At 37.9% G+C, this 12,022-nt stretch overlaps 1 protein-coding gene across 1 annotated transcript; it reads left to right on the top strand.

The window, feature by feature from the left end:
- Window positions 1-591: 591 nt before the first annotated feature.
- STEAP1 (STEAP family member 1) lies at window positions 592-11,746 on the top strand. The gene is given in 9 exon segments (XM_032234513.1): window positions 592-677; window positions 5,244-5,350; window positions 7,745-7,843; window positions 7,845-7,908; window positions 7,911-8,003; window positions 8,006-8,161; window positions 8,164-8,252; window positions 10,200-10,364; window positions 11,271-11,746. Coding segments are annotated over 8 exon segments (1,032 nt in total). The 5' UTR covers window positions 592-677; window positions 5,244-5,311; the 3' UTR covers window positions 11,598-11,746.
- Window positions 11,747-12,022: the final 276 nt, after the last annotated feature.

Here is a 12,022-nt window from a genome sequence, read left to right as displayed (position 1 = left end):
GACAACTTGCAGACCTCAGCTAAAAGTTAGCAATGGAGATGGTCTGCAGCAAATGAAATGTCTATTAGATAACTCCTGGGGCATTCATTAGCCAAGCCTTAGGAATGGGACAGCTATAGACCAATAGAACAAATTGTAGCATTATTGCTAAAATGTTTATTAGAGGATATTCTTATTATTTCACCTTGTCCCGCCTTCTCTTTTAGTGAAAAGTATAAAGCTTTCTTAATCCTTTGTTCTTGGCCTTTTGACCAGGAACACTTTTCCTTGGAGTACTCCAATAAAAAGCAATCAGAAAACCTGCACCTCGTGTCTGGCATCCATCATTGGCTTCGACACCAGGCTCAGACCTGAATTGGGGAGAACAGAGAGGTTTGCTTATTACATCTGCATATTCTTCAAAGTTTGCCTTTCCCGCACATCGCCTCTTTCATTTGATTAACGAGCTGGTTTTACATATCAATCAGCCAAGTCCTGCAGGCAGAAGAAAGGCGGGGCACGCCCGGGGAAAAAAAAAATACAAACTAGGGATGGGAAGGCGGAGCTGGAAGGGGAGGATGAAGCGACACGGCCGCATGTTGCGCAGGGTGGAGCTGAGCAGAGACGCCGGGCTGGCTGAAACGCTGCACCGGCTGAATCGTTCCGCCCGGATTCCCGGAGTTGAGGGGGAGAAAGTCGTAAGTTCAGAGCGGTCGGTTGCTGAATATTCCCCAGCACCAAAAACAGAACCAAGTTCTGTCGGGCAGGCAGTCGAGTGAGAGAGCAGCCCATCCACACCTCCGTCGCTCAGCAAATATCGCCGGGAGGTGGGGGGTGGGCTCGGTTATTAGTTAGAGAAGCTGTAAAGACCCACACTCACACACACACCCCTCCTCCCTAGTGCAAACCTGAACACCCGAACAAAAGCAATATGAGCAGGAATACATGACGGGGTCGCCCACGTCACAAGATCCCAAAGCCACAAATTTCGCTGGAGAGTTTTAAGTGACCAAAAATTGTCCATTCTGAGCGGCAGCTCTTGAAAAGGGAAGCAAATTCGGAATATACTATGTGATGACATGCGGCTGGCTCTAACGGGATTTTTGGAAACAGGAAGCCTAGAGTTCTAAGGAACTGTAAGAACCAGAAATATTTCTGCTCGGTGGGAACTTATAGAATCAATTTTATCTTATTATGTTATGCAACTGTTCAAACTATCCTTTTCACCACTGGGTATTCATCTGGGACTGTTTTCAGTTCTCCCCCCCCCCCTTTTTTTGGTGTGTGTGTGGTGATAAGTTTTGGTTAGAGTTGGCAACTCTTAGAACCCTCTGGAGCCTGCTGGGTCATTTGAGTCACAGAAGACAATAAGTGGAGAATGAATTGAGTGTTGGTGTAAGTAGATTTGAATCTGTTAATTTTAGATGACGCTGGCATAGAAAGCAAAGCACCCTCTATCGTGAGATCTCAGTACAGGAGCTGCCTGGCGCCCTGCCTTTTGCAGCATCAGCAGGAAAAGGGAGGAAAAGAACTGAAAGTGGCAGAGACAGTACTAGGGCAAAAGGGAAAGGACTAAGAACATTTTTCCCTGCTTGCATTTGCTGTGCACAGCCACACTTTTTACACACTTTTCATATTGAGGTATCACAGAACTAACTTTGATATTTACAGCTCAGAGAATGACACCCCAGCTCTTCCAAGCTTTGCTTTGCTGAATTAAGAGTTAAAAAGGACACATTTTTACTGTACCTTCTAGGACAGGAGTATACAATCTTGGCAATATAGCTGACTGGGGAATTCTGGGAATTGAAGTTCACAGGCCTTAAAGTTGCCAAGGTTGGAACCCTTGGTGCTCTCTGACCTGATTGTTTTCTTGTAGATGTTTTGTTACTCCATTAGGTAGCATCTTCATTACTAAAAGGGAGTAGATTCATGGATTCACATTTCAACTCTGAGCTACATATATTCCCATATTTGGCACCTCTACACATTCTCAAGCTCTTTGACAGGCAGTTAATATGCCAAGTTTTGTGAAGGTCTGAGTGCAATAAAACAAGGTTGTGCAAACTACTTGTAAGAGCATTAACAAGTAGTCCTTGACCATAATTGAGCTCAATATTTCTGTTGCCAAGCAGGCAGTTCTTAACTAAGTTCTGCCTCATTTTATGACCTTTTTGCCACAATTGTGAGCAGATCACTGAGTTTTAAGTGAATCATGTGGTTGTTAAGCAAATCTGCCCTTCTCCATTGACTTGCTTGTGAGAAGCTAGCTGAAAGGTCACAAATGATCACATGGAAATGCAACTGTCATAAATACATGCCAGTTGCCAGTTGCCTGAATTTTGATCATGTGATAATGGGGATGCTGCATCAGTTGTAAGGGTGAAAAACAGTTAAAACTCACTTTTTTTCCAGTGCTGTTGTCACTTTGAACAGTCATTAAGCGAATGGTTGTAAGTCAAGGATTATCTGTGTGTGCATGATGGTGGCCAAAGTTGTACCAATGCAAAATACCCTGCTGGATGATTCCCACTGCCCTAAAACAAAGTTACATTCAGATAACTCTGGATAGGATTTCATTCTTGGGAATGGATACTCAGCAATGAGACCTCCTTAAGGTCTCGTTAAGACTTTATTCTGCCTAAGTGTGTTTTGATAAACTTAGAACTATTGATTTAGGCATCAGGGTAAAGTCAATCACCCAAACCTTTCTATATTTTAAAAAGGGCTGCAGTTTTCTTTCTACAAATGTCTAGGTAACAGATATAAACTATTATGTAATCTAAGTGATAACCATGCTATTCATCCCTCTACATAAAAATTAAGTATGTAGCAAGGCTAAAATAAATACAGGTAGTCATCAACTTACGACCACAATTGAGCCCAAAATGTATGCTGTTAAATGAGAAATTTAAGTGAGCTTTGCCCCATTTTATGACTTTCCTTGCCACATTTGTTAAGTGGATCACTGTATTTTTAAATAAATAACGGTGGTTAAGTGATTCTGGTTTACACATTGACTTTGCTTGTCAGAAGGCAATTACATGTCTCCTGGACACTGCAACTCTCACAAATATGAATCAGTCATCAAGCATTCAAATGTAAATCATTATCATGAGCCAAGGTGGTGCAGTGGTTAAATGCAGCACTGCAGGCTGACTGCTAGATCAGCAGTTCAGCGGTTCAAATCTCACCGGCTCAGGGTTGACTCAGCCTTCCATCCTTCCGAGGTGGGTAAAATGAGGACCCGGATTGTTGTTGGGGGCAATATGCTGACTCTGTAAACCGCTTAGAGAGGCCTGAAAGGCCTATGAAGCGGTATATAAGTCTACTGTTATTGCTATTATTATTGCTATTGCTATCATGGGGATGCAAAACATTTGCAAGTGTGAAAAATGGTCATGTCACTTTTTCAATGATGTTGTAACTTTTAACGGTCACTAAATGAACTGTTGTAAGTCAAGGACTACCTGTACTGAGGAGTTGCTGGAACAGCAAACTTTAATATCTTCATTTTTAGCATTTTTATTTAGTATTCAGTATTTGGAGATCAAGGACCTGGAAGTTATGAGAAACAGCTATCGCCAAGGAAGTATAATTGAAAAGCAGTTAATAGTTGTAGTCTCTCTCACAATAAACAGAATTGTAACTCTTTTAATTAGATCAGTGGTTCCCAACCATTTTGGGGTTATGCCCCAAACCTAAAAGGCCATTAACTTGGTTTAAACAAGGTTCAAATTGCCCCCATTAAAAATCAAATTGCCCCCCTGAGGGGCCTGGGCCCCATGTTGGGAACCACTGAGTTATGGTTTTTGCCATGCAATGTCAGCCTAGGTATTGGGAAGGCCACAGTATTGATATTTCTGTAAAAGTCTGAATGATGCCCTGAAGTCATTGTTGTCTTGAGCCAAACAAACCAGGCTTCCTCTATAGAACATAGGGGCTTCTAACATTAGACATCATAAAGTTTTATAATATGAATAATTTATGACATGCAAATCACATCAATTAGAATTTGGGGTAGTTATAACTGAAGATGTTGGGCAAAGATCTATTTATGTCATATCCAAGAAGCAAAGCTTGCAAGTATCCTATTCCATGTTTTCATTTTTCTTTTCACCTTAGGAAAATATTCGCTTCACTCACAATAAAGAAATGTTTTCTTTGGTTTTTTTCTGGTTTTGTTTCCATTGTTTTGGGGGTAGGATGCAGATTCAGCAATTCAGTATTATTTGACTTTGTGTTGGGTGCATAAAAATCAAATCCAAGTTGAATAATAAAGTAATGATTGAGGTTATCATAAAACCAGTCAGGTTTTGTACCAAAGTTAGATTATTTAAAAGGGAGATGATGGTGAACATCTGTGAATCTCAAAATCCATGTCAAAATTCAGTTTTGTTTATAAAAATATTCTCAGATTTCTATAAAATAGTGGCAGGATTTTTCGTTAAAATTGGAACATCAACATGACGTGAAAAGGAATCAATCTTAACCTTAGGACAGCATCCAGTTTTGGTCACCACGATGTAAAGAGTGTGGAGACTCTAGAAAGAGTGCATGAGAAGAGCAACAAAATATGATTAAAGACTAGAGACTAAAATTTATGAAGAATGGGTTGCAGGAACTGGATAGTGTAATGAAAGAAGGACTATGGAAGACATTATAACAGTCTTCCGATATCTCAGGGGCTGGCCACAAAGAAGAGAAGGTAAGACAAGAAGCAATGGGTGGAAACTAATCAGGGAGAGCAACTTAGAACTAGAAGAAATTTTCCGGACAGTTAGAACAATTAATCAGTGGGAACAACTTGCCTCCAGCATTTTGTGAATGCTCCAATACTGAACTTTAAAGAAGACGTTCAATATCCATTTGTAGGAAGGGAGTTGACTAGAAGACTTTCAAGGTCCCTTCCAACTATGTTATTCTAAAATTAAAATCCCGAGTAGATTTTAGAAATATCTGAGTCAGATTAGTGACATTCTTGACTTAAATCTATCAAGTTCAAATATTAAAAATCCAAATTATTAGAAATTAGTAATTATGAATGACACCACATCATTGGTTTTTTATATTTTCTAATCCAAGTTTTTTTAATGTGACTATAAATACTTATTCTTTCATTAGGTTAGCAAGAACATTTTGGCCTTCTCTTCTTTATTAAAAAAAAGATTTCTTAAAGAAATATCTTTGATTGTTTATAAATTTCACTAATACCATCTTTTTTAATGCAAATAAGTAACAAAAACTCCTGAAATTGTTTTCAGACATCCAGTAACTATATACAGAACCTCAGTCATTGGTTGAAGAATATGGATCAAGATGAAAATCAGAAATGAACTCTGAAATTACACAGGAGGTTTTCAGCAAAGCGGTAATTTTTGTATTTTTTGTAATCTGTTCTAAATTGTCCTTGGATGGTACTTTGGTGCCCCATCTGCATTTTTTTCTGAGGGGTGCAGTAGATGCAGCACTTAATTATCAATAGTGATGAATAATGGTAATAAGCAAGAGTTTTTTTATTTCAAATGGACACACAGTAGAAACCGAGATATCTACATCAAGTTTCTAAAACTACAAGAAAACAGACTCAGAAGGAACCTTAAAAGGGCTATGATGTCAGTTCACTACAATGCCAAAAACACATTCATAGACATGGGATCGGGATGTGGTCAGAAGAAACCTATTGCTTAATTGTGGGTGTTAATTTTTGTATATAGTTCTGGTTGCTGGATCTGACCAAGCATGAAACATATATTCCTCATTTGTAGAATGGCTCAGGGCTCAGTGCTATCTTCTCTCCTACTGAATATCTATATGAAACAACTGGGGAAGTCATCCATTGGCTTAGAGTCCAGTATCATCAATATGTACGTGATACCTAACATCTTGATCCTGGATGGACCAAGTGACTCTGTCAGTGCCTTGTCCCAATGTCTGGAAGCTGTGAGTCCAGATGATGAGCAACAGATTCAGATTCAATTGTGCCAAGATTGAGTGGCTTTGTATTTGACTCCCCCCTTCCCGCTTATCTAAGAACTTTCTTTAAACTTCTCCACTTTTGACTGGTGCACAATCTGGTGTTCTTCTGGGACTCACAGTTCCTGGGGCAAAGAGCAGATGCTGTATCCAAGACAGTTTTTTTCATACTTCCATCTATCATGCAAGTGACAGACATTCCTGGAATTATAGGGCCTCCAGATGATGCATGCCTAGTTCTTATGTAGTTGGACTCTCCTTGAAGACTACTCAAAAGCTGATTCAGAATGCAGTAGTATGGGCAATGGGCAACCCTCAATATGCCCATGTGCACCACTACAGAACAAGTTGCATTGATTTCCAGTGAGCTTCCAGATGCAATTCATGTGCCGGCTATAATCTATAAAGCCTTTAATGGTATAAGACCAGATTATTTCTTCCATTGTTTCTGTCCATCCAGTAAAAACCAGGTAATATTGGTACATTTCAATTTTCTTTAATCAAACAATGGTACCTGACAGGACCTAGGAAGCATGCTTTCTCTGTTGAATAATATCCCTCCAGAGATATGATAGGTTCCAGAAGTCTTTAAATATTTGCCTATTTTCCCTATCCTTGTGGTAGGATGCCTTGGAGTCTTTATTACTTGAGGGGCGGGGGATATTAATGTCTATACTGTGATATGTCTGAATGTATGTGGTCTTTTTTCCTTTTTATTGGTTCACTATTCTTTAAAATGTGCAAGTTGCTCAGAGACATTCTGGTATTATTTCACAGGATATAATGTTCACCAGAAAGGTTCTGGTGCAGTGATTTACTTTGTTAAAAAGGTTCTTGTTTGTTTTTTAACACATTGGGTTCTTTATTTATATTCCCGTGATAATGTAGGAAATGTGCTTTGGGCTTTCTGGCAAAGCTATGCATTAAAACCTACTAGCTGAATTAATATTATTAACATAAAAATGCATCCTTGAATAAAATATTTAAGATGTTGTAAGAGTGTAAAAGCATTGACTTTCCCATTCAGTGCAGGAAGTTATATGGAATTTAGAAACATTATTAATATAAAGAACCCCTTAATTAACATTAAAGTTGTCTTGTTGAATTTAAATGGCCTGTAGAAGAGATAACATTTAGTCTACAATTGTCGCTATAATTTTAGGTTAACATATTGCAATAAAGAAGAAAGTACACTACATTTATTCTGCATTTTTTGGAACCTAAAATTCAACCATATTCACATCTATCTTTAAGAAAAACATGGTTCTCCTATCTTAACCAAGATAATTTTAGCTATATTGTTAGAGAAACAAAACTTTAGTGAGTAAAGAATATTAGTTTCAAATATCATAAAATACTTTCCAATATAGGATTCCATTTTAAAATGATTTTGTAAGCTATAGCTTTATTCCCATAAAAATCTATATTCCTCTTAAGAGCTTTACATTACTAAACCAACTTCAAAGATCATAAAACAATGCAATTTAAGATCTTCAGATCTCTGCATTGGCTAAAATGTTTTCCCACTAATTCAAAACTTCGCAAAATATTGTGAGAAAACATTATATAGAAGTACCAGCTTCCCGAAAGTTACACATGACTAAGCTAATGAAATACAACCTCAGATTATACAAATTCCTGTAACCTAAAATCTGAGGCTTAGAGAAATTTCAGATGGAAGGAATCTTATGTTGGCATTAATGTACAAAGAAAAACAATGCACGCATCTACTATTGCTAGTAATACTGCATCATTCTATAGGCTTATGTGTACCTTTTGTTCTTTTCAGCTAATGGATTTACAAGCTCCTGGCGTTCCTGAAGAAATGTTCTCTCGCATGCATGAAAGGACCTACACAGATGAGTTTGAGTCTCCTCCCAATAAGTACTTGCGAATATGATATTTTTCCTAAATGGCATTTACCAGTGAAAACAGCATTAATACTCTCTTGTTTATATTTATTTATACTTTCCTAAGGGACATCATCCATCCCTTTGTCACTGCTCAAGAAAATGTATTTTATAAAATTCCAATCTTGGTGATAAACAAGTCTTACCAGTGGTATCAATTACTCTTCTGGCCTTGGTTTATTTACCTGGGATATTAGCTGCAGGTTTCCAATTCCATTATGGAACTAAGTATAGACGTTTTCCACAATGGTTAGACAGATGGATGTTATCAAGAAAACAATTTGGGCTTCTTAGCTTCTTTTTGGTTCCATGCATGCCTGTTACAGTTTGTGCTATCCACTGAGGAGATCCTACAGATACAAACTCTTAAACTGGGCATATCAACAGGTATGTATTATTACAGTTTAGCTACATAAACAAATGCACCCACGTGTGCATTTATGGTGATCTAGTCTCTAATCGGTAATGTTGAAAAAATGGATTCAGTGAAGAAAAGAAAGGCTTCTAATTCTGTACATGCTTCATCACAATAGGCTCCATTAATTCCATTGGATTATTCTTATATATAGATACATACTATGCTATTTTACGTATTCCCAACAACTTGAGAATTGTTGTTGAATTGAGGATGGGAATTGGGCTTTTTACCCAATGAAGGCAACTTAGTAGAACCTATCAAGAACAGTAGCTGAAAGTTGTTGTTTTTTTTTGCACACTGAAAATCATTGACACAAAACATTGCTAGAAATCTTAAATGGTTTGCCCAAAGTATATAATGCAAAAAGTTTGTCAAAGCAATGTGAAGAAAAAAAAATATGTAATTTGCATCCTATCTCCCATGCTAACTTTTTGATCATTTGTTATTTGGGCACGTCAATTACAGGTAGTCCTAAATGATTTACAACAGTTCATTTAGTGACTGTTCAAAGTTACAACGGCACTGAAAAAAGTGTCGGGAACATTTTTCACACCACTTTTGTAACAGCCCCACAATTATGTGACCAAAATTCAGATGCTTGGCAATTAGTTCATACTTATGACCATTGCTGTGCCTCAAGGTCATATGATTACCTTTTGTAACCTTTTGACAAATAAAATCAATGGGGAAGCCAGATTAACAACTATGTTACTAACTTATCAACTGTAGTGATTTACTTAACAACTGCAGCAAGAAAGGTCATAGAATGGGGCAAAATTCACTTTAAAATGTCTCACTTAACAACAGAAATTTTGGGCTCAATTGTGCTCTAAAGGACTACCTGTATAATATAACTTTTTGTAAAACATTTTGATTCAGGAACTGTCCTAGCAGATTAATAGTGGTTGCCAAGAGAACCTCCCTTGATTAGTCACTTAAAATATTATTCCTTAGTGCACTACCTGTCACAATATGTCAAAGGTTGTATTTAGCTTGAGAAGGAATTCTGTTTGTCAGCAAATAAAGGGAGTCATGCTGGGAAAATCAAGTTAACAAGGAATTGGAACTAATCTTCTTAGGGAGTTAAAACTTTGCTGAAGTAAGTAAATATTCAGTCTAATTGACTTTGCTTTGGTGTAGGCTGATGCAATTTCTGTTTGTCATTGGTATAAACAACAGGATAATTTAAATATGGATACATCTTAATTTGGTACACAAAGCTGAGAAAATGCAGCAGCTGACTCCTATTTTGTTTAAGTTTGTTGTTAAACAAATACAGAGGTGGTCTTGTTTACACATATACATTTATTTTTTTCTCCCTAATCCCACTGCAATTCCTGACCCATGTGTACTTTTACACGGGGAAACTCCAGGGTTGTCTGAGATGTAACCACTGCTTATATTTCAATCGCAGAAATGACAATAGGCTGTCATTCCATTTAATCTGATTTCTAGAGGGCAGTGGTTAATGTACTTATCTTTGCTATTGATTCTCAAATGTGAATGGGTGCGCACTTCGCTTGTGCGCCACCTTTGCACATGTGCAGAACCTGCCATGGACAGAGCATCAAAAACATGTCCAAGCAGGTGGGCGGAGCCTGCTACTGAGCTCACCTGCAAAGGTAAGAAGAACAGCGGGGGGGGGGGGTTTGAATCTGCTGTGCAACGCAATTTAGATTAGCTAGAAAGCAGGAAATCCAGCTGATTGTCAGAAATAACCAGTTCACCCAAACCGGTAGCATTTTTTTTACTACCAGTTGGGTCGAACAGCTCCAAACCAGCAGCATTTCACCCCTGCTAGAGAGTTATCTATACAGTCCCCCAAAATCTTTACAACTAGAATTGAATGTTAAGCATATGTAGGCTGTCAAGGTGCCCTTCTGGTATTTTTTCCAACCGTAATATTATTTCCACAGGTACAGAAAAAAAAGGAAAATGCCTGGATTGAACATGATGTCTGGAGAATGGAGATTTATGTATCTCTAGGAATTCTGGCACTTGCTTTGCTGGCTCTGCTGGCAGTAACATCAATTCCATCTGTCAGCTATTCATTGACTTGGAGAGAGTTTCATTATATTCAGGTATATGGACGGACAGATGGATTATTACAAAGGATTGTTTAGTAGCAGGGCATGAACTTGGGTGTTACAAGCCTGATGTTCAATCTCTGCTATAACCAGTTGAAATGATGAAATAATGATGGGATGCATGAAAGAGAGAGATACCTGTAAACTTAGTCCCATTTTCCCATCTCAATTGATTTCAACTCTGCTTGTTGATATATAATTCATGGAACTGTTATGAGAAAGAGAGGCTCTTTGGTTGAAAAATATTTCCTTTTACTTTAGAACAGTGTTTCTCAACCTTGGCAACTTGAAGATGTCCGGACTTCAATTCCCAGAATTCCCCAGCCAGCATTCGCTGGCTGGGGAATTCTGGGAGTTGAAGTCCGGACATCTTCAAGTTGCCAAGGTTGAGAAACACTGCTTTAGAATGAAGGTATTACACTCTTCACATTCAGATAATAAAATATTTATTTATTAGTATTCTACACCACTGTTGCAGAATTTCATACATTTTACATAATATGTCTTAAAAAGTCCAGATATGGAGACCCTGATTATTTTAAACTACATATTAATATTTTACTGACTAATGTTTTGGAACTAATAGATATTAAGAACAACAAAAAGTATTCATCAATTTCTTGTAGAATTTTAAAACATTTAAGATTATCAACTTTTGAACCAATTCTTTTAGCTTTCTTTTTGACACAGTTTTGATTCCTGCAGTCAGAAGCAAATGAACATTTATTTCCATGCCTGCTGGTTCGCGATATCAAGTTGCTCTTAATCCCCATGAATAGACTAAGCTGTTCTTTTTACCCTTGTCAACTGATACTCCTAAATATATGTATCTAGCAGGTACTGTGAATTATATTTAATATTAATTAACACTAATTAAAATTTCTTCTTTTTTTTCCCTAGAGCAAGATGGGATATTTAGCGTTGCTGCTTTGTACTATTCATGCACTAGTATTTGCATGGGATAAATGGATTGATCTACACCAGTACTTATGGTATACTCCACCCACATTTATAATAGCAGTTATTCTTCCAATTGTAGTTCTGACTTGTAAAGCTATCCTGATGTTCCCATGCTTTAGGAAGAGACTACAAAAGATCAGGTCTGGTTGTGCTGTTGTGGCAATGAGACACAGATTACTTCCAAGCTGTAGATTCACTGAGCTTTTCCAAATCATAAACAAAACAATTGGTACATATAGTTGCAGTTCTCTTAGTTCAAGTACATGAAGTAAACCTCATTAGACTTGTTGAGGTTTACGTCTGAATATGGTTATCTAGGATCAAATTACACAATGAAAAAATCCGTATTTTTTGGAGTACAAGACGCACCTTTTTCCCTCAAAAAAGTGGCTGAAAATCTGGGTGCATCTTATACACTGAATAAGCATTTTTTGCCTCCTGAAACCCTGCCCCTTCCCCAAAATGGCCATGCATAACTTTAGGAGACTTTCAGAGAGCTCCTGGGAGCTGGGGGGGGGGGCAGAAATGAGCAAAACAACCCATTTTTTGTCCCCCCAAAACAATTTGTCCCCATCCCACCCCCAGGAGCACTCTACAAGCCTCCTAAAGGCTATTCATGCCCTTTTAAAAAAAGGAGGGGTAGCCATTTTTGCAAAAAACAGGCCGTTTTTGGGAGGTTCGCACAGTGCAAA

This window comes from Thamnophis elegans, chromosome Z, assembly GCF_009769535.1.
Source record: "Thamnophis elegans isolate rThaEle1 chromosome Z, rThaEle1.pri, whole genome shotgun sequence".
NCBI classification, from domain to species: Eukaryota; Metazoa; Chordata; class Lepidosauria; order Squamata; family Colubridae; genus Thamnophis; species Thamnophis elegans.
Note: the sequence above shows the minus strand (reverse complement) of the source record. Positions and strands in the feature narration are given on the sequence as shown.